The following is a 23,272-nucleotide window of genomic DNA, read 5'->3' on the forward strand; positions in this document are numbered from 1 at the left end:
TAGGGCATTTAGGGCAGTGTATACAGAGGGATACGCTGTCTCATTGGATACGCTGCTTATTACATTTTTGTGCAGGAGCGTATTTTGATTTGCTGCTTGAAGCAGTCAATCAGCATCAGAAAACTGCTCCCGTTGAAATCAATGGCAGTGCCAGCCACACATGCACATGGGGTATGAACAGACCGCTGCGGCATCCACCAAGCCAGCACTAAAGCCGACTGCCATTAAGTATCACGTGGCTCTGAGATGCATTCAGTGGAACAAATCTCTGGGGAACCATAAACTGGGACACATGCATCATGAACATGTAAAGGGATTCAGTCCTTACCTTTTCCCCACAAAATGCTACTTTCATTGTAACAATGGGCAATCCATGTACATAACAGCAAATTACATGAATTTGAGTCTGCCAGAGACCATCAAATTCTTTATTTCCCATATATATCCTATATATATGTATATGTACTGTGTATACTTATATATATATATGAGAGAGGGTTTTTCCCCCCATACATTGTAATGGCTATAACAATAGGCAATAACATATGTGTTGAAATCCATTTGCATGCGGACATGGAGTATAAAGCACCGGTGTGTTTGGTTGTCATTTGTCTTTCTCTACCAATGCCAGACTATAATCTTGTCCACTCACGCAATTCGATTATAGCTTCAAGAGTCATCCAGTTATCTAGATGAGGAGGTTTGTCTGAAACAAAAGAGGATTTGCTGAGATAACAAAAATAATGAAGTCAGACAATCTCTAATTAATTCCAAGCTACGAATGCGGTCATTAGCATGGCATAGAGCAGGGGTGTCCAAGTTTTTTCTTCAGTGGGCCACTTCATCAGAATTGAATACGTGCGCGGGCCACACTCATTTTTCACTGTGAGAAAATATGGCCTTTAATAAAATATGCAGATTAAAGTAAATGACACAACACCTTTACTTTTCCTCTCACTGATTTCTGGGCCTAGAAAGTGTTGTGACTACAAATTCAGGATAATTAAAAATAAAATAGTTCTATTTATTCTAGGGATGCACCAAAATGAAAATTCTGGACCAAAACATTCACTTAGCCAAAACCGAAAATGACCCCTCCACCTTTAAAAATAATAATAAAAACTCACATTTTTAATAAAAGTAGGTAACACACAATTGGACGAAAAAATTAGGAATGTGACTTGGCATGATAGGAGTGTGATTGCTAACAGCAATCACACTCCTATAATACCCAGGCAACCAGTACATGCTGGTACCTGGGCATGATGGGACTGTGCTTGCTGTTAGCAATCACACTCCTATCATGCCAAGTCAGCCAGTACATGCTGGTACAGGGTGGCTGTAAGTGATGTGCAGACCCCATACTGCTGGCAGCATCAATACACAAGGGGGGCAGCTAGCTAGGTTTCAGCATGTACTGGCTGACTTGGCATGATAGGAGTGTGATTGCTAACAGCAATCACAGTCCCATCATGCCTAGGTTCCAGCACTTACACATCCAACCAGTAAATGCTGGAACCTAGGCATGATGGGACTGTGATTGCTGTTAGCAATCACACTCCTATCATGCCAAGTCAGCCAGTACATGCTGGTACAGGGTGGCTGTAAGTGATATGCAGACCCCTTACTGCTGGCAGCATCAAAACACAAGGGGGGCAGCTAGCTAGGTTTCAGCATGTACTGGCTGACTTGGCATGATAGGAGTGTGATTGCTAACAGCAATCACAGTCCCATCATGCCTAGGTTCCAGCACTTACACGTCCAAACACCCTTACCTGCACTGCAGCTCCTCGATGCCGCTCACAGACTTCAGCAGGGGGCGCGGCCTCCCTCTGCATTCTCTGGTACGCCACAGAGGAAGCAGTACTGGAGCAGAGTCATGTGATGTCACGTGAACTCTGCTGGGTTCCGCTTCCTCTTTGCAGTACAAAAGACCCTCCCACGGGTAAGTAGCAGGGCTTGAGGTACGGCCCGTGTAAGATTGGTTGCCCTGGCTGCCGATCTTACGCGGGCCGCACCTCGAGGTCTCGCGGGCCGCATGTTGGACGCCCCTGGCATAGAGCATCTGAGGTGAACAGTAGCACTGACAACACATTCCCTCGGTTGTATCTACAAAAGTAAATGTACAGGAACTTGCCAGTTCTTAAATAGCAATGTGGGCTCAGCAGATTTTATGGATGCTAGACAGCTAAGGCTTTTACAGGGGCATGTATTATATAGGTGTGTGTGGGTGTAGAAAGGAAAAATGTATTTCTAGGCGTAGTAACTAAGAGCTGGTTTGAATGCCTAAACAGAAATTCAGCCATTACTTTCCTGCAATGTTAAAGGTGGCACTTGGAAGCAACGGCAGAGTTAAAGAGATCTTGCTGGGTGTTAAAAATAATACAAAAATATAAATGCACTTTATACGACTTCCTGTAAAATTTTCATTTTGTGAGAAAGAAATCGCCTTTGCTGCCTACAACCCAAATGTTTTAAACAAAAAAGAAAAATAGTAATTACAAATTGTTTGATTTTTTTGTCCACCGTTAACACCGATTAGTGCTGTAGACACCCCAGTGCGTGTATGTGGAAATGCTAGGAAATCGACGAACACCCAAAATAGCCGTCTTCATCTCGAGTGCAGGAGATAGAAGGGAGAACACAACTGGGAGAAAGGTTAACATAGCATAACAAAGATAGAATGCTGGAGTAGGTGAATGAGGCTAAAGACTGCATTAGGAGATTGCCAGGCACATACCACACACCACGTTCAAGTGAAGCTAATTTAAGTTCTGAGCAAGAAGCACGTGTCACACCGATTCCGCAATTCGGTAATAGAGCAACACACACAAATAGCGACTCAAACATTATCCGCCCTTCCTCTCTCCTTCAGCTGCTACATTGAAATAGCTTTTTTATCACAATAGTGGCAGAAGAATTAATATCCTAGAATTTAAAGCTTCCCAAATGTGACTTGGTTATTTTAGTTTGTATTGCCCCACAGTTGGTTAGGTTGCTTCGGTACCAGCTGTCATCAACCTAAATTTCCTCAGGACAAATGGATCAGAATTTCAGGATTTTTTTATGTCTTTGACAAAGATCACAAAAGCATCCGTTTTAAAACTATTACAATAAATGTCCCCAAATAAATGTAATTGAAAAGCTGTGGACACATGAAAGGGAGTATTCTTTTTTTTTTTTTTAAATCCAGCTTTAAGGAGTTATTTCATCCAATTCTTTTTCATATTGCTCAAGCATGCATGTTATTACTTTTTAATTCATTTTTGAAAACATGTTTTAAATACTCTATTGTTCTGGGTATAAGTGATGTATGGAACATTGTATTAAACTATTTGTTTTTAGGCAATGATAAACAAAAATCCTTGCCTTTTTGTGGGCCCGTGAGGACAGAAGTTGTGAAGCTCGATATAAGCTTTGACCTGATTAATATAACATGTATTCCATTAGTTGGACATCTCAGTCCCTTTACCCCGCTCGTGTTTTAATGTGTTTAGTGAAATCAGACAAATGGGTCACATTCCTGGTAATAAAAATAAAAGTTATTTTCATTTATTTGTCTTCACAAAAACATGCACAAAGCTTGGCTCACATGAATGGAAGAGGATGAGTATTCAGGGGTTGTGAGAGGTAAATGCACTTTATTAACCCCAAGATGGTGGTCTCAATTGATTATGACATTTGAAGCAACGCAGATCTGAGAGAATGTTCCACATCGCCAAAACTTTCTCTGGAACACCTTAACAACGTGACACCTGGGACGTCAAACCATTGAATATCTGGGCACCGGAAATGACTACAACATATGGTATTTGTCATATCGCATAACACTTTATGTTGGATACACCCTCTTATAATAATCTAATATATCACATAATAGTACATGTCTTGTCAAGTAATACAAATTAATCAAGTAAACAATTAGGACTAACAAGAAATAAATACCCCAATATAAGCATCATTTAAGACACGTAATACATTTTATTTATATTCTTAGTGATTTCAATAGAACACGCTGTGAAATGTACCTTATTATTGTGATATGTTTAGCTTCTTATTGTTTGTTGTGGTCTTACTATTAAACATTCATTTGTAATAGAAGCAAAGAAAACAAATATATTGATAAACATAATTTTTTTTAATACAGTTTTTTCATATACCCTGTTTTTAAGATATGTTAGTTCCACATTTAAGGGATGTCTTGGTTTCCATGTCCTCCTGCACATGCGCCGTATGGCAAGCTACTGTACAACTGTAAGATGTCTGGCAATGATGAGGCTAGATCTTCTCAATGATCTCATAGCAAATGAGAGTCATGCTTACAGAAAGGGTCAATGGGACACATGAGGTGCGTAAAAGTTCTCCCTTTCCCCGTAATAAAAAGAAATAAGTGGAGTTTCTTCATTTACTGAGTTATTCCAAGTAGGATACTTTTATACGTTGAGTCTTCACCAGTTAGCATATTGTCTTTTCTTGTCCTTGCTGCTGGCCTTTGTAACTAAATTATGAAAGAGAGACATTATGAAATCAAAACAAGAATAAGAGTAAAATAGCAGTATACATCTTAAGCTGGGTCAATACCCTGACAGATTGAAAGAGTGTTTGATTTCTCTGATTGACCCCAGTCAGACTGTGTTCAATTGAACTGTACGATTCAAGCTCCAGATGATCCACTGTAAGTAACCCCACCTGCTGTTGTCATTTTTATTCACATTCTCTCACTATATGTGGTAATAGCAGATACTTTTCATTTCAGTGAATTCTCCTCTGCCTTTTTGCTCAATGTAAGCCATGTCTATTGAAGCATATAAATTATACTGCATATTCCCAAGAGAAATGCAAGGTTATAATGGTCCATATAATAATGTAAAGCATATGGTAAAACACCCATTATGCGTGCTCAAAAGCCATGTATGCATTTAAAGGAACATTCAAGCAATCTGTACCAGGTACAGACTTCATAGCTACGAATGGAGACTCTGGGGCTAATGTGTACTTTAGCCCCAGAGTCTCTATTAGGGGCTATGGGCCAGCTGGGGAGATCATAGATCTCCCTCTAACTGGCGCCAAACTAATGCTGAGCACCTGGATATAATGCCATATCCCAGCACCAGTGGCATATGTGGGGGGAGCATCGGCCCAGGGTGCCACTCACTGAGTCACCATGATCTGTTCTGGCCTCCCGGGTAGGTCCAAAATTGTTCACAAAGGGCTGGTCCAGGTCGGACCAGGTTTGTGAACAATTATGGAGTGGCCCTGTGAGGCAGAAACAGAGTGTGTTCATGTAACGCAAGGTCACGTGATCCTGTAGGTAAATGTATGCATGCATGTATGTATTTATGTTTGTGTCTGAGCATGTATGTATATGTGTGTTTGTGCATGAGCATATATGTGTAAATGTATGAGAATGTATGTGTGAGTGTATGAGAGCATGGATGTGTATATGGGTGTGTGAGCATGGATGTGTATGTGTACGGTGTGTGAACATTGATGTGTATGTGCTGAGATAAGGAGAAATTGAAGAGATAATGAGGAAGGGGAGGATCAAGAGGAGACCACTGTGGGTGTGATGTGAGTGCAAGTTATGTCCTGTGGATGCAGCCTGGGCAATTCCAGAGGGTAAAATCTGGGTGCTGGGGCAAGTCCATATGTACATGTTATAGAGTTAAAACGGTATGTCTAAACCAGATAGTCTTTGTTGCATACTTCACAGAGGTTGGTGGAAATCAGAATTTTGTTTTGCAAATATTTGTGTGTGTGTGTGCATGTATGTATGTATGTATGTATGTATGTATGTATGTATGTATGTATGTGCAGTGTGCCCAGTGTCCACTCCCAAAGCGGACTGCTATCCAATCTGCTGTGGGCTCTAGCCCCGGATCTCTTGGAGACCTAGTAACCCCCCTTCATCTGGCACACTGTCCAAATCCCAGATATGCCCGGCTGTTTTTATGCTAGTGTGTCCTTAAGTGCCAGGGCCACCCTTTCAGTGCCAGTCTGGCCCTGATCTCTACCATCTTGTGACTGATGTTAGCCATCAGAATTCCCCTTAGACCCATTTAACCGCATGTTTATTATTATTTTGCATATAAAAGACACAAACCTGAATTTGAAGTCTTTGGGTAAACTAAGTCCCATCTGGTAGTCACTCCTAGTTTGTGCTATTTGCTTCTGAAGATCTTTAATTGATCTGCTATATCCGTTAAAAATGTAATTTGCAAACAGCAGCTTTCCATGAATATACATCTAAAAAAGAAACATAAGAAATTATTCCTCGTCCACATATATATTTTCTTCAGTATCTGTGATATATATATATATATATATATATATCATATATATCATATAATTACTGAAATTTAGAGGGGAAATGTAGTTAGACAGCCTTGTCTTATTTACACTCTTATTGGTTATATTATTTCAAGTCCACGGAACCTATACGTGTTCTAAGTACAGCTAAAACAAGCACCCTAATAGTAGTACATGGCTGAAAATTCCCATTCTCTAAGTATAGTATATCCTATGAAATCTATTTTGGGTGGAATTGAGGCAAGCACTAGGAAACTAGTATATATTTATCCATGTGGCAGGAAGCACGCCCAGAGATCAGAGGGAAAATAATCACCATCAGTCCAATTAAGTATTGTTTGTTCCAGAGAACGTTTCTGTTGTTCGGTTTAGACAAGTTAAATGAGAGATCTCTTCAATGCCATGCTAGTAACACGGCAGGAGGTTTGGGGAGTTATTTGTAGGATGGTACAGATATCCCATCCCAAATGCATTTTTTTTGTGGATATTTCTGGAACTCTCTAACAAATGCAGATCACAAAAAATACTACAGACTTTCTTTATGATGCCAATTAGGACCTAGATCAGCAGATGTTGGATTATTATTTTTACCTATTAATATAAGAAGGCCCCAAACGGAAGAAACTCAGGTTAAGAAAATCCCTGCATTTCATCCACTTTAAACCAACACTATATATGTAAGTTTGTGGAAATGTATGTTCTTGTAGAAAAAAGCCAGAGGGCTACCATTTTTTAGCGGGGGTAGAGGCATTTGTAGTTTTGAAATACTATTTGTAGAGCCATGTGATTCCCATCTTTAGTAAGTCACTACAATAGAGTTTTGGCAGTAGGCTATTAAAGGGTTAACATTTCTGTGTTGGCGCTTTTAGATCCCTGCCATGATTAGTTCTAATGCATTACACAGTAAGATTACAGGACTATATTAAAATGTAAATCTATGAATCCTGTTTTGTAGCAGGGATTTCATTTGGCTTTGTAAATAAAAGTAATTAAAGTGCAGAGTATGCAGCTAATTATTAAAAGAAACGTTAGATCGGTGTGTTGGTGAACTAGAATCTAATAGTGTCACCCAGTGGGTAATTGCTGCAGTTATCCTGTTTTCCACCCATAAAACACAGATTTCCATAGTGTAAATGGGCCAGCAATTAATTGTATACCTTATTATTATTAGCTTCACGGCACCACAACAGTTATTAGTACACTAAACTGCACTATGTACACTGATGTGAAATATTTGTTCATACCAGAACCATGCCCAGGGTAACATTGTGACGTTGAACAAGCAGGGAATTCTTGTGACCTGTGAGTTCATTGGACGAGTTGATGTCATACTTCAACAGGCGAAAGGAGTCCAGTCGGCTCTGCAGAACCACAATACAACAGATCAATATTTTTCCATTTTTTTAAAAACGTTTCTAGGTCTCTACAACCCTTCCCACCATCGAGCTGAACATTTATCCCATTCTGGTATTGTTTATTGATGTTGTTTTTTTGAAATATCAGAATATACTGGAGTTTTGCTTAGGCTAAGATAATCAATGCAATCGACAATGTCAGTTTATTAACAAGACAAGAATACCTGCATGCAAGGCATACTTCTGTATCGATTCTTTTTCTCATAAAGCTGGTCTAACATATCTCTGCTGTGGTCTTCTTCTAAAGTCGATGATGACACTACACACACAACTGTGATTTGATCTGTGTGAGAGGTCTTGTTGATCAGTTGGTCGTATTCCAGATCTGTCACGTACGGAATCTGATAGTTGCTACACCTGCATAACCGTCCTTCTTCGCCCAGCATGACGTTTCGTACGATGACAGGACAAGCCTGGTTTGACATGTGCCACAACTTCTCAGAGTCATGTTCTATAGACAGTAGAGGACCTGATGTGTCTAAAGGAATCCTTCATTGTATTCAAAACACAAAAAGGGATAATGAAGGATGAATGAAATCATTGATTTTTTAAGGGAAATTTCATCAAGAGCTACATTCATTCCATCCAATTATGTAGATATACAGTGTGTGTATATATATATATGCATTTATATATATATATATATATATGCATTTATATATATATATATGCATTTATATATATATGCAGAAACCATATATACAGAATCTGACATGACCCAATAATCATACTATGGCTTGAATTGTATTACCCTGATTTAATCTGTAATCCTGATGTATTCATGCTGAGGCTCGACTCTACTGTGGTCTGATCTTTTTTAACGCTCCGGAGAGATGATGGTCTGCAAACGTAGAGAAAGAGTAATGATTAATTGCATTTACTTTCCTGGAAACTGGGACAATTTTAATGTGTGTGAGGCTGTGCAACTTATTCTTTGACTCAAAAACTAATTTTATATATGTCCAGCTTCTAGCCAGGTTGATGACAAATATCTAATTTATTTCACTTGTGCCATGAATTTTATTTTAGTGTCATATTGATATTTGTTTCTAAAATAATCTAAAACTCGATGTTTCCAGTCTGATTCCAGTGCTAAAAAACACTTCCCCCCCAAGGGTCCCCTGGAAACGGACGTTCACTGATGTATACCTATGTGTAAGAAGATATTGCTTATTTTTAAGTTAAAACCATTTGTTAATTTTATTTCTCTCTGTGGCACCCATTCATACGGATGGGAGTGCTCCTGATTGATATTCCCCCTTCACCTGTGGATTAATCGAGTGGAGTATACATACAGTGTGCAGTGAGCAGTGTGTTGCTCCTTTTTAAGGCAAGAATTCATCCAACCCAACATTTGCTTTACATTGTAACAGAGTAAAATGTTACCCTTTTATGTGTGTTTACCAATTTATATATTATTGGTGGAGAAGGTAGAAAGACATTGTGAGAGAGCGTGAATGAGAGTATGAGAGCATGAGAGAGAAAATTTATTAATCATGATATAATATAATGGAAGTGGGAGTAGGTTTGGTGAACATGGTTGTGGGGCAACATTTGACACTCAGACCCAGGCAGCACAATGTCTTTGGTCGGGTAGAGGTTAATACAGTTAATTCATTTTAATATGTGTGGAATAGACATTCGTCTATCCTAAATCGAAGACAAGACCAATAACTGAGTCTTTACATCACGAAAAATGAGCAGACTGGACGGGCCAAATGTTTTTTATCGGCTGTTAAACTAACATTAATAGCTATCTGGCATACCTTGGAGAAGGAGAGCTCTGAGGAGAACCCCATCGTCTAAGAGATTGAATAGGAGCTGACTGGAAACGTCCATGCAAAAGATGACCGTCTGAGACAGGGGCACTCGCTACATCTGTCTGCTGGACAGGTTTTGACTCTGAGGGGTGTGAGGTAACAGGGAATACAGCCGCAGAATGAATTTTACGTTTATGTGCCATTCTTGGGGGAGCTTTAGGCATCTTCTTTATGTGCGGGGAGTCAACACCTGAAAATGTAAACAAATCAGTTGATAAAAAATGAAATTATATTTATTTTGTACATATATTACAAATAAATTAGGGATGGGCTTGCAATTAAAGGAAAGTCATAAGGATAAACATTGGCAAACCATAGGATACATTTGAGAAGGCCTAGCTCCAGTTTGCTACAGAATAAATGGGCCCCAGAGATGCGTTGTTACCATGTCTGAGATCCCAATGGCTCATTCAATGCTCAATATTTTGTTTTGGGGAAAAAAAGGTTTATATTTTGGTGGGTTTAATGTTTAAACCACAAGAAAACAGATATGTTACAATAGCATTGTAGGAATGTAATGTAGGATGATCACATACATTTGTTGGTCATTATGATCATGATGAGAAATGTCTGTGTTCTCCACGTGAATAAGAAAAAAACCCCTAATTTTTTGTGTGCTCCACAAAAATGGTATAACCCCAGTGCAAGTCTCTGCTCAGAAGTCTGTGGACTGACCTCGAATACACGTAAACACATCAACGATAAAAATGATGGTCCTCATACACCTTTACAGTGCACTGTAATATGCCCTTACATACATACACATTGGCCACCCAATAGCTCTTGCACACACCTGTCCTAAAGCTTTTGGAGGCCAAGTTTGACTATTTGTTAAATAGAGAAACAGTAAAACTCTGGCAGGAATAAGGACCTTTGAAGACAAAATAAGACGTTGCTGGATCGAGACAAGCTTTGTTTTGGGAACATAAACACGTTGATACCTGAAGCATCTCTGGCACACATGCTTATACTGCTTTCACGTGTATAAAGTAACTACTGACCTGAAGCCAGTCGGTAGTGCTCCATCCAGTCATCCACAATGTTTCTGACTTTTCTCTGAAGTTTTCTGAGCTCACTGGCTGCATTGAAGTCATTTAAAACGCAAATAGGATTTTCAGGGATTTCAAGAGTTTTTGCCAGCTCTGATAACATTGTCTTCATAAGAAAATGAAAATCATTAGACAAAGATTCAAACTTTTTTCATTTGTCATATCCGCCTATAATAATTTGAGAAATATGTTTCTAGAAATTGCTTAATATTTTTAAGAAGGAAGTTGGTAAAAGAAGCAGTTTTTGATGCTGCATACAGGAGCTGTTCAAATGATGAGCGTTTTGGTGGTCATTTTTGCTTGCGCCTTCCTATGCTATGCCTTGCCTTGTCCTGGGTCTCATCAGGCTCTGCTCCCAATCCTACTAATTTCTTTATCATTATCTATCATTCACGCCACCAGAAATCCTTGGCAATACTTCTCTCTCCTCCATAAAGGTCTCTACCAATCATATTAGCATTAAACTCTTAGAAGTCACTGAAACAGATACATAGTCTGGTGGGGATCTCCAGGCATCAAACCCTGGGACGTTCCTTGGTTTGCTAATTAATCAGAAGATGTGGTTCTAAGTAAATATTCTTTTTTTTGCTGTAGTTTTTTGTATGGATTATGATTTTGGATAGCAGACCACAACACTGGTTTATGTTCAGTGTATAATGAAGTAAACGGCTGTAAGTGCATTAATATAGTGGAGTGGAGTCAGCTTACAAGAAGCTCCCACATGGCATTCGTTCATTTTTAATGGTAAGAACAGTGTTTCATTTCAATTCAATTGATATAGGATGTCAGAAGCAGGTTTTGCTTAAGAATTGCAAATAATGTATTATATTGGCAACAATTAAACTAATAATAATGACTCTGATTAAAAATGTATAAATTAAAAGCACAGCCAGTAATATTATACGCAACTGACAGGAAGACACATTAACGGAGGAAGGAATGTCTCTTTTAACATTTCTTTAAGAGGATGGCATAAGAAAAGCCCAGAATACAGGAAAATACAGCGAAGCTTATGGTAAATATGGGTTTACTTACTGCTTTCTTTGAACTTTTCTTTGTATCTTTTTCTTTTCCTTTTTTTCTGTGAGCCTTGCTCAGTTCTTTAGCTGTTCTTGAGCTAAAATGTTCATTAGTCAGAAGTTGGCCCTGAAATAAGCAAAAAAGGCAAGGATTCAGGATTTGTGCCAGAGAGTCAAAGAAATGATTGTCCCGAAGCCCGCGTAACACATCGGTTTACCAGCTCTTCAATCTGTGGAGGCGATACATCCAAGAGCGGAGAGAGGGACAACCGGACGGTTTCATGCTGCCATTTGTAGATCAAGCTAATAGCAAACTGCCCCAGAATCCGGACAGAAAGGTGTTCGTTAACCTACAGCATGGATATCAACCACAAAATAATTTGACATAGTGACATAGTGTTTGTATAAAAGGGAATTCAACATAACAAACCACACTCTATTCAACAGTATATGGAACATAATAGAAAGGTAGATCACTCAAATGATGTCAGATTTTTTTTTTTTTGCTTTAATAATAATCTTACTGTAATTTGGATGCCAATACACACTGAAAAGTCAATAAGAAGGCTTTACGGTCTTAAAAGCATAGCAGTATCTGCCACCAGTGTGTAGTAAGTTCTGTTTGGCACCCTTGTACTGAACACTAAAAAAAGTAATAAGAGGGTATTATGAGATTATCAAAGGTTAAAATGGAACAGAGAGCACATAAAGTGTTGTAATCATAGCTGTAGATATAAATGACTTAGCTCTTCTTAATAATATAAACTAACAAATCATTACTACTGCTCTTGTTGCTTAGATCAATATTCTAAACTGCAATACATTCACTTAGCAACCTATGTGCTCATGACCTTATTTTATTCAATTATATCAAATTCACAATTCCTTTACTATAATCGAATTACCTGTAGTGTAATGGGGTCCGGTAACTTTCCTTTGAGGGGCCATTGCCATTCTTTCACTATTTCCCCTTCTTGATCAGTCATCATTCCGCCTACTTGGTTATAGTGCAGCGCAAAAATGTTACTGCAGAAAGATGAAAATGTACGAGATATAACCATCAGATGAATTAGAAAGAAAAAGAAAAACATACAGAACGTATATGCAGTAACGTGAACCTGTTCACTAAAAGCAAGCCAACATTATTTAATCAATAACCTGTCCCTTCTCACCCCATCCTTAAAAAGGAAGCAGCGTCTTCCCGCAGACATTGACACCCCACGTTTCCATAAACATCTTGTTCATACGCATCACCCTGTTACTGACCTGCCAGGAAAACAAACACTTCCATGTCCAAAAGGGGTGAATGTACCCAGCACGGCCTCCTCCGGGGAGAATATATTGGTGTAAAACCCTCCACACCGTGAGCCAGAGCAACTCTGACAAACAGCCAGATGTCCAGACGGATAAATAGACACTTTGCTAAGGAGAAACATGGAAATGCAACCTACCCTACTGAACTTAAAACTTCTTTAACTACCGGTAAATGCATTAGGTACATCATTCCTAGCACCGCACATAATTGTCATGTAAAGCTGAAAAAGCTTCTTTAACCTATTATTTTATGTCATTAAGCCTTCAGATAAAATAATAAAAAAATAGATGTTCCAAAGTGTATTGATTAAACCTTTAAAGCACAGGATGTATTCTGCTGGAAACAAATCATCACTAGGAAATCAACACAGATAGGTTAGCGTATAATGCCTCCAGTTTGAAAGGAATTATGACCTTTACCATCAGAGAACACCTCCCCAAACAGTGGCGGATCTACCGGGGGCGCAGGGGTCGCGACTGCGACCGGGCCCCGGCGGCAGGGGGGCCCAAGCCAAGGGGCCGCCCGAAATCTTTTTTAAGTTTTTTTTTTTATTTTTTAAATAAGGCAGGGGCGTCCAACATGCGGCCCGCGGGCCAAATGCGGCCCGCTAGACCTCGAGGTGCGGCCCGCGTAAGATCGGCAGCCAGGGCAACCGATCTTACACGAGCCGCACCTCACGCCCTGCTACTTACTTGTGGGAGGGTCTTCTGGACAGCACAGAGGAAGCGGAGTTCACGTGACATCCTACTTCCTCTGTGCTTTAGCAGAGAAGGCAGAGGGAGGCCGCGCCCCCTGCTGAAGTCTGTGAGCGGCATCAAGGGAGCTGCAGTGCAGGTAAGGGGGTGGGGAGGGTGTTTGAATAAGTGTGTGTGATTGAGGGAATGAATCTGTGAATTAATGATTATATGAATAAATGAGTGTGTGTGTGTGTGATAGCATGGATGTGTAAGTGCTGGAACTTAGGCATGATGGGACTGTGATTGCTGTTAGCAATCACACTCCTATCATGCCAAGTCAGCCAGTACATGCTGAAACCTGGCCAGCTGCCCCCCTTGTGTAGTGATGCTGCCAGCAGTATGGGGTCTGCACTTACAGCCACCCTGTACCAGCATGTACTGGCTGACTTGGCATGATAGGAGTGTGATTGCTAACAGCAATCACAGTCCCATCATGCCTAGGTTCCAGCATTTACTGGATGGATGTGTAAGTGCTGGAACCTAGGCATGATGGGACTGTGACTACTGTTAGCAATCACACTCCTATCATGCCAAGTCAGCCAGTACATGCTGAAACCTAGCTAGCTGCCCCCCTTGTGTAGTGATGCTGCCAGCAGTATGGGGTCTGCACATCACTTACAGCCACCCTGTACCAGCATGTACTGGCTGACTTGGCATGATAGGAGTGTGATTGCTAACAGCAATCACAGCGAGCACAGTCCCATCATGCCTAGGTACCAGCATTTACTGGTTGCCTGGGTATGATAGGAGTGTGATTGCTGTTAGCAATCACACTCCTATCATGCCAAGTCATATTGCTAATTTTGTCCAATTGTGTGTTACCTACTTTTATTAAACATGTGAGTTTTTATTATTATTTTTAAAGGTGGGGGTCATTTTCGGTTTTGGCTAAGTGAACCCTGAATGTTTTGGTCCAGAATTTTCATTTTAGTTCATCCCTAGAATAAATCTAGGGAATCCTGAATTTGTAGTCGCAAAACTTTCAAGGCCCAGAAATCAGTGAGAGGAAGAGTAAAGGTTTTGTGTCATTTTAATCTGCATATTTTATTAAAGGCCATATTTTTTGTCACAGTGAAAAATGAGTGCGGCCCGCGCACGTATACAATTCTGATGAAGTGGCCCACTGCAGAAAAAACTTGGACACCCCTGGATTATGCCCTTTGTACATGCGCCCCTTTTTCTTTGATTTTTTTACAGATATGATTCAACATGTAAATTGAATTTGTTGAATTAGTTGAAAAAAAATTGTTGGGTAAAAATCATGTTTTTTTGGGGGGGGGGGGTGGGGGGGCCCTTAACAGATTCTCGCACCCGGGCCCTGAGGCGTCTAGTTACGCCCCTGTCCCCAAACATATATATATATATATTAGTATCCAGCTTTCTGAAAGTGGGACTGCAACCTTTAAGATTTTGCATAATTAAGCATAACTTTAAAAAGCGTCTGGAACTATTTTTGAACCAATGCAACGGTATTAGAGATATAAAGATAGATCAGAAGGATACTACACCACGGAGGAACCATCAATCAGACCAAAGTGCAGTTTCCGCAGAGAACGATTGTCCCGCTTGATTTCAGGGATGAGAGGCATTCCTTTAACCAGCATAAATGAGGGAGCTTTAACTGTTTTCCTTTGCTTTACATCAGTGTTTCTTTTATTGCCGGTATTTTCATAATAACGGAGAACAACGGGCTTGGTCCATCCTTTCTCCTCTATTGATGTTAGTTGCTTGTTTCTGTTAAAAGTTAAAAAGTTGTCTAAATAAACAAGGATACTTAATGTTGATTAAAAAGTAGAATACAGAAATCACTTCTAAGTACAAAAGATCAAAAAACTACTGATACACCTGGCTGTCGGGCAAAATTTCAGATGAGGGAAATTGAAAATGAGCAATGGTCTCCAAACTCACAGTGCCCTAGGGGACAAATAATCCTTGGATCGGAAGTTTAAAAGTCGCAAAAATGTTGACCTGTGATCTTTTGAATTTGATTATATGGTTCTACCACTGCCACCATTTGTTATGGACATGTCAGGGTCTGCGCTACAGGCTCTTAATGTTAATATGAAGGTATATTGCTGCCTTGAAGGTTCATCTACCACTAGTGATAAGAGAATATTTGCAGTGACCAATAGAGTGGCATGCGGTATTGCCAGCAAGGTGTACATACTTGCTCCAAAACAGTATAAAATAATACAAAAAAATCCACAGGTACTTATTGGAGTATGTCGTTACTGTGAAAGCTTTTAAGAAAAAACTTGATAGACTTTTGAAAGGGATATTTGAGGTTAAACATCCATTAATGAACATTATTTTCCCCTTACATGTATGTAGAGAAATATAGAATTTGACGGAAGATAAGAACCATTCGGCCCATCTAGTCTGCCCATTTTCCTGATGTATCTCAGACTTTAATCAGTCCTTGGTCTTGTCTTAGATTCAGGATAGCTTTATGCCTATCTCATGTATGTTTTAATTCCCTCACAGTATTAGTCTCTACCACTTCTGATGGAAGGCTGTTCCATTTATCTACCCTACCAGTTAAGTACCGGTATAATGTCCTTACATTGCATCTGAACCTCTGACCCTTTTAGATTTTGGCCTCTCTTTCCAACATTTCTCCTCTGAAATAAACTAGTAGCCTTGCTCTGAACTTTTTCCAATGTGTCAATATCCTTCTGGAGATGGGGTCTCCAGAACTGTACACAACATTTTAGGTGAGGTCCGACCAGAGATCTGTAAAGTGGCAGCCTGTCTCTTCCTGCTTCTTATGCCTCTAGCTACATAACACAGCACCCTGCTTGCTTTTTTGACATTTTTTATAGCATTGCCTACTTTTCTTTAAGTCATCAAAAATAATAACTGCCAAATCCCTCCCTTTGGTCGTCACTGAAAGTACAGAGTCCCCAATGTTCAACCTTGGCATTTTTACTTCCCAACTGCATTCATTTACATTTATCAACATTAAACTGCAGCTGCAGGACAATATGAAATACAAACATTTGCATCTGTGCTAGCTGCAGTCTCTCCACTGCCCATGTACACAAGCCTTTCAATTCCATGGCTTCAGACGCTGAATCCGTCTTCTGAAAAATCCACCCTGAATAATAAATGTAAAATAAATAAATAATAGCAGTTATACGTAGTTCAAATATTTGTTTTATGACTTTTTAAATATTATATTAAGATCATTTTAGAACTTTGTTAGAACTAAATTATTAAAATTTACACAAGTTAAAATTCAGGGGCGAGTCCAGCCAAGCTGTTGGTAATAAAGCAGCCCAAAACACCTTCAGCTTATTTACAATAAATTATACCAAGTCTCTGGTGAACGAAATATTTGTAAACTGACACGAAAGCAATAGAGCAGAGGTCACCGACCAAACTGAGATGAACCGAACACAATAAGATTTGGGTCCAGGTTGTTCATTCATAAAAGATTTGGCTGCAAGGCTGACGGTGTTGCAAAAAGAGGCAATGAGCTACTAACGTACTAGAAATTCATTTAAGTAAGTCTCAAAAAAAGACATTTTAGGACGTTAACTCAAAATGAATAAATCTGTACAACATGTTGACATGCACATGCAATTCATTTCTAGCGGCAAAACGCATACTGGTCTCCTTACCTCTGTCCTCGCATGCTCTGGAGGCCATAGAGAAGCTGATTGTGACTGGTAAATGGGATGCAAAACTTTGAGGTGCTAGACAGGAAAAACAAATTTATTTTTTTTTGTTGAATGGACATTATTAAATGAAAAACAAGTGCATTAAGGTGATGATTTTATGTTTTGCAAAATACATGAAGTTCCTAGCATTACATCATATTTTTAAGGTGAATTAACTAGTATTCTGTGAATGCTTTAGTACTATCATTTATGCTTTGTGCATGCAGAATAAACAAGCATACAAAAAGAGGGAAGTTGACTGCCCCAAATGTAGCCTTTGTCCGGGAATTTGCTGTGATAAATTTTATCTATTTTATAGAATGACATTATTAGTGGAAATGGTGTGGTGTGACTGCTCATCCTTTTTTTTACTCACATTTGTTTCCAGATGCCTTATTTGTATGTTGTCCCCCTTTCTCCTTTCCACTTTCTGCCAGAGTGGCATTAGTCTTGTTTTTGGTATTCTTGAGACTGTCCACATTTTCTGGTGGAACAGTTCCAGGTTGTTTGTTTTCACTTTCCTCTGGGACTTGGCTTTGGTCTGCTGTCCCTTTCTTTGAAGGCTGTGACTGGCAATGCTTCTTGCTGTATACTGCACCTTCGATGAGCTCCTTCCAGCTGTAGTAGAGTATGTTGATTACTCCTTGAGGGAAGATGATCTCATACTGTGAGAAAAAATCCAGTAATTTTCCAAGCTCATAAAGTAAAGTTGGGGCAACATATTTATAATCCTCAAAGGGGCTCATGAACTGATCATCGTCAGTGAGGAAGTGGGTGGGCTTCGGGTTTGGGTTCTCTATACTGTTCTTTGGTGGGTTAGCTCCATTGATTTCAGGCAGCACCGGGAATTTTTCTTTTTCTTTTTGTGCTTTGTCCTCATTCGATAATGATAATTGTTTTTTTTCAGCTTGAGTTGAGACCCCTTTTCTGTTTTTATTGATGCTGATGAAAGAGAAATTCAGAAAGATATGGATGTAAGAACTTCTTTAGACCTAGGCATCTACTTAGTAGGACAGTACATGTAGGTCCATCAGTAAGTTCCACTTTACCTATGTCATAAGTTCTGAACCTGCTTCCAGAGGCAGTAAGAAGCACTTATTAACTAAAGTCATACAAAATGTATTATTAGTCTGGGGAGAGGACTACCTCCATTAGAGTGCTTATATATTCACCCAGTTTGCCGGTACAACAAAGGCTTTTGTCAATGACTTTTTCACTTTTTCAGGTAAAATATTTGCCTTTACTCTATTTACATGCCAGGAGTACTTACTTTGGTGTAAATTACTGTTCCTTTGTAATGTTTCATTTTTGTGAAAAGGAATGGCTAGAAGTATAAATGAATGTCATTCTTCCTACCTGTTAATAAAATTTGCAAGACGTGGATTAATGTTTATGTATTTCATATCAGGAGGTAATTCTTCAGGCATTTTCTTTGCCCGTTTAGTTGTTTTCATTTTCACCTAGATCAAAGAAGAAAGGAGATTATTAATTCAATAACCCAAACAAGACAGACAAAAAGACAAAAACCCCCAGAAAATAACACGTTGCATTGAGACTTTCAAAAGCAATTTACTCATATTTCAGAGAAGGGTCAACTTTTAAGCCCAAATTAAAATTCTCCCTAAATAGTTGATTTAAAGCATGGCTCAAAAATCTGGCAAGACAGGGCATTCTTTTTATTAGTAGTAGTAGTAGTATTTTATAAAGCAACAACAGATTCTGTAGTGATATTACAACAGTGAAAAGTACATATAAATGAGAAATATTTCATATATGACTGGTCAAGTATATATAATTTACTGGACAGGAAGAGCTAACATTGTCAGAACATACCTCTTTCCAAAAATAATTTACATCCTTCAAAAAATACCTATTAAAGTTCCCCTAATGTCTTAATTATTTTTTGAAATATGCTAATTTTCGATGGAGAGGGGTTAAACCTAGAATTGGTAAGAATTGTTTTGTTATATAATTATTATCATTTTCAGGCAATACCTACACAAAGAAAAATTATGTGTAACGGCCACTAAATAATTTGCTGTACAGGTTACGGACTCTTTGGAAGTACCTGGTCATAGAAGTAGAGGGGTCCTGTACTCATCATGGAGGAAATATCTGACCACTCCAAGCACACAGACGTACTGTTGTAGGGAGAAAGAGTTATTATACAGTGTAAGACATATTTATCATTATAAAAATAAGAAATTGCTAATACTCGGATAAGCACTAAATCAAGTGGTAACACCAAGTCTGAATCATATTTCCTACTGACTTGATTTTTTCAAATTTCTCTTGACTCCTGTTGAGTTGGATGTAGACTCAGTTGAGTTGGTTATGCAAGTAGGTGATCAGTCTGTAATGTGAGTTTGTAGGTTAAGTTGGTTGTCAAGTCTGTCAGTCCTATGGATTTTAGAGTCCTGGGTCAACTTGCCGTTTCCTGCTTCTGACCCTTTTAGACCCGTATGTGACAACACAAGGTCAACAGTGCTTTAAATACTTGGAAAAGAGGCTTATTTGCATATCCAGAGTGGACACGCTACATTGTAAAATGTGAAAAACAATACTTTGGTGAGATACTGAAACATACGTTTTTCATTTACAAAGTAATCCAACCATTTAATATGAAAATACAGGTCTGTATTAATTCCTTGCACGCCAAATGGTTTATTAGTCATAATTGAATAAAGGTATATGTTGAGAATAAATGGTTAACGATAAACTTAACACAATTGTAGAAAACGTTTTTCCTTCTAAGAAAGTTACAAAAAGATGATAAAAGTTCCAATCTCTCTTGCGCTATATATATATATATATATATATATATATATATATATATATATATATATAATGTATATTGACTCTATGCAATATGCCCTCTGGCAATAAGGGACACTGTCCTATTGACAGGTGGCCACATGCATATCCACAACCAGTTTGACAGCTCTGTTTATGACAAAGTGTGTATTTTAGAGTTGTCTGATGTAATTCTTATTAACTCTATGTATTTTCCCCAAGGTGTGTGTTTGTTCTCCTTATACATTATAGTCATTAAAGTTCACAGCACGCCTAATGCTAGAATTTATTAAATTGCAGATATTGTAATCAATTTGGTAATGCTAATTTACAGATTGGAATCTAAAAGTCCTGTATACATTGTACAGACTGGCGATAGACACACAATACTTCACATAACTTTGCATTCATTTCCTTGTTGTTTGAATAGTTCACTTTTACACACCCAGCATTCATGCGGATCACAGCAAGATTCTGTAAAAAAATATAGAAAACTTACATTGGGAAGCTCAGTTCCTTATAAAAAAGCGTTACAAGCAGTTCCTCCGCAGGCAGTAGGCTAGGAGGCAATATATGTCCATTACCGTGTCTGTGAGTGTACAGTTTGGGAGCCGGTTGCTTGGTTACCTAATCCTCTCAAAGAGCACTCGTTCAGTTCCTGGGTTCATTGTATTTGCTGTTTCATACTAAATAGTTAAGGCAGGTAACGATTAAAACCAAAAAAGGTCATTCCTATGCGTAACTGGACAGTATAAAATTCATCTATTGTCACGTACAGAGTCATCAAAAACATTTTTCTTTTTTTGGCCACAGTCAATTGTGTTTAATCTATAGATTCACCTGTAGAACATGGAAGGGTGGTTTTAACTCATTCTGACCTCCATCACTGTAACCAACCAATCATGGATGCAACCAAGTAATGTCCAATGGCCCAATCGTAAGGAGAAAACTTCATATTTTTTCATTTTTTTAAATGCAAATTGTATTTTATTTTGCATTTTACCCCATGTACATTTGTTGTTTTTCTAGACTCCTGTCTCCATCCTTCTTCCCTTGCCACACATGCACTGCGCATGAAATCAATGGGAGCACACCTTGCCATGGAATCTATGCCAAGTTTTTCTTAGTACACCCTTGTGTGTACATCACAATATATGCAAACTTCCGGCCTAAAGGGAAATGGAATCCTTTATATCTTTCAGATTACACATGTCCATATTTAGAAGGTCAAATGCTATACTGTGGGAAGAAAACGTAAATGAACCCTTTGGAATTACCTGGTTTTCTGCATTAATTGTTCATAAAGTGTGACCTGATCTATATCTAAGACAAACACAATGTGCTTAAGCTAATAACACACAAACGTTAATCTTTCATGTTTTAATTGAACACATCCATTAAACATTCACAGTTCTGGTGGAAAAAGTAAATGAACCCTTGAATTCCTCTAACTGGTTGAACCTCGTTTGGTAGCAATAACCTCAAACAAGCTATTCTGGTAGCTGCAGATCAGACCTGCGCAACGTTCAGAAGGAATTTTGAACCATTCTTCCTTACGGAGCTGCTTAAGCTCACCCATATTCCTAGGATGTCTGGTGTGAACAGCTCTATTGAGGTCCAATGATTCCTTAAAGCTTTTACTCTAGGGTTCTTTTTAACCTCACTGAGCATTTTGCGTTGTACCCTTGGAGTCACCTTGGCTTGAGAGAAGAGCCACATTACTAAGTGGTCTCCATTTATAAACAATTAATGTCTAACTGTGGATTGATGAAAATGTAAACTCTTCGAGATTACTTTGTAATCTATTCCAAAATTCTTGATTATAGGTCTTCTGAGATTTCTTTTTTGCGAGGCATGGTTCACATCAGCAGATGCTTCTTGAGAATAGCAACTCCTCCAATCCCCATTTCATTGATTGGACCCCAGGTTTACTAACTCCTGACTCCAATTAGCTTTTGTTGAAGTGATTAGCCTAGGGGTTCACATACTTTTCCAACCCACACCGTGAATGTTTGAATGAGGTATTCAATATGGACAAGAACAATATAATAATTTGTGTGTAAATAGTTAAAACAGATTGGGTTTGTTCATTATTGTAATTTAGATGAAGCTCATACCATATTTAAGACAAATGTATACATAAATGCTGGTAATTCCAAAGGGATCACTTACTTTATTCTTGCCACTGTACTGTGACTACATAGAGTGAAGTTATCTTCCAGCCTAGGGGTGCCTGATTTCTGCAACCCTCAGTAGTTTCAATAGTTGTTTGTTTATGGTTCATCTATGAATACCTCTTAACCTGAGACTAAATCTTCATTGTCTTTGTTTCCAGTTTCTTTGGGGTTGTGAAACACAAAAAAACACAACAAAAGCAAAACAAAAATAAACCTTATACGGCCAGTAATATCAACAAGTTTCTGCTGAGAACACAAACATTTGGTATTCATTAAGAACTCAAACACTTCCACACCCTCCAGAGAATATTGCCCCAACCCACATTTTCTTTGAGTTGGCCCATGAGACACCCCTATTTAAGGTTGCCCCACTGTATGCCACATTTAAAAAGTCAGGATTATAGTATATGATTAAATATATGAAAATATATGCAAATCACAGCATAACCAGACTATCTTCCAGGCTGTGATTGTTATGTACAAAGGAGGGTTGGCTCTCAGCTGAAAAGGTAGCTTCACGTATGGCATATGTAAAATGTATGATAATGGTACAGTTAGGGACATAACAGTAAAAATCAGTAAACTTTGAACTTGCTGTGATCCAATTGCTGCATGTTTGATCACGGCTTTCAAATTGTAATATCTAAAGTCCTGCAATTAATACTCAGCCCATGCTGTACTTTATGCAGATTAAGCAAAACAATTTAAAATTAAATGTAATTATCATCTGCTGGCTTAAGATGCAAAACTAGAATCTACAGAGGGTAGAGTGATCTGGGAAAGCTAATAATCTTATTTAACTGTGTCCTACCCATAAGGGTTAACCGCACAGAATCCCAGGATTTTAATAGAACCACTACTTTTTGCATTGTCGAGGAAACATTTTGTTGATAGAAAACCTGTCAAGATTTCGCTAGCTTAATACCTAAATAATTTCTATGTTTGGGTGTCTATTTTAAATTGAAGGCGGGAGCGT

The 23,272-nt window shown here is 38.6% G+C and overlaps 1 protein-coding gene across 1 annotated transcript; it reads right to left on the bottom strand.

Moving 5' to 3' along the window:
* Positions 1 to 4,405: 4,405 nt before the first annotated feature.
* Positions 4,406 to 21,790, bottom strand: LOC149299816 (uncharacterized). The gene is made up of 19 exons (XM_089486114.1): positions 21,695 to 21,790; positions 20,510 to 20,593; positions 18,683 to 18,786; positions 17,703 to 18,268; positions 17,288 to 17,362; positions 16,662 to 16,761; positions 15,168 to 15,398; positions 12,879 to 13,034; positions 12,518 to 12,638; positions 11,831 to 11,962; positions 11,629 to 11,739; positions 10,546 to 10,699; positions 9,491 to 9,734; positions 8,476 to 8,565; positions 7,889 to 8,213; positions 7,554 to 7,670; positions 6,104 to 6,246; positions 4,582 to 4,645; positions 4,406 to 4,498 (listed from the first exon to the last, which is right to left on the bottom strand). The coding sequence occupies exons 1-19, from the start codon at positions 21,788 to 21,790 to the stop codon at positions 4,406 to 4,408; spliced, it is 3,006 nt and encodes a 1,001-aa protein (XP_089342240.1).
* Positions 21,791 to 23,272: the final 1,482 nt, after the last annotated feature.

Source organism: Sceloporus occidentalis, unplaced genomic scaffold, assembly GCF_023333645.1.
Source record: "Sceloporus occidentalis isolate IW3139 unplaced genomic scaffold, rSceOcc1.0.p SCAF_28, whole genome shotgun sequence".
Taxonomy (NCBI): domain Eukaryota; kingdom Metazoa; phylum Chordata; class Lepidosauria; order Squamata; family Phrynosomatidae; genus Sceloporus; species Sceloporus occidentalis.

Excerpts from the sequence above, each read along its gene's own strand:
- LOC149299816 (XM_089486114.1), bottom strand. The coding sequence starts at position 21,790 with ATGCTCAGTGAGGTTAAAAAGAACCCTAGAGTAAAAGCTTTAAGGAAT. Across the intron at positions 12,639-12,878 it reads AGTGTTTGTTTTCCTGGCAG|TAACATTTTTGCGCTGCACT; the intron begins GTCAGTAACAGG and ends ATCTTTCTGCAG. Across the intron at positions 9,735-10,545 it reads GCACTACCGACTGGCTTCAG|GTGTTGACTCCCCGCACATA; the intron begins GTCAGTAGTTAC and ends TTACATTTTCAG.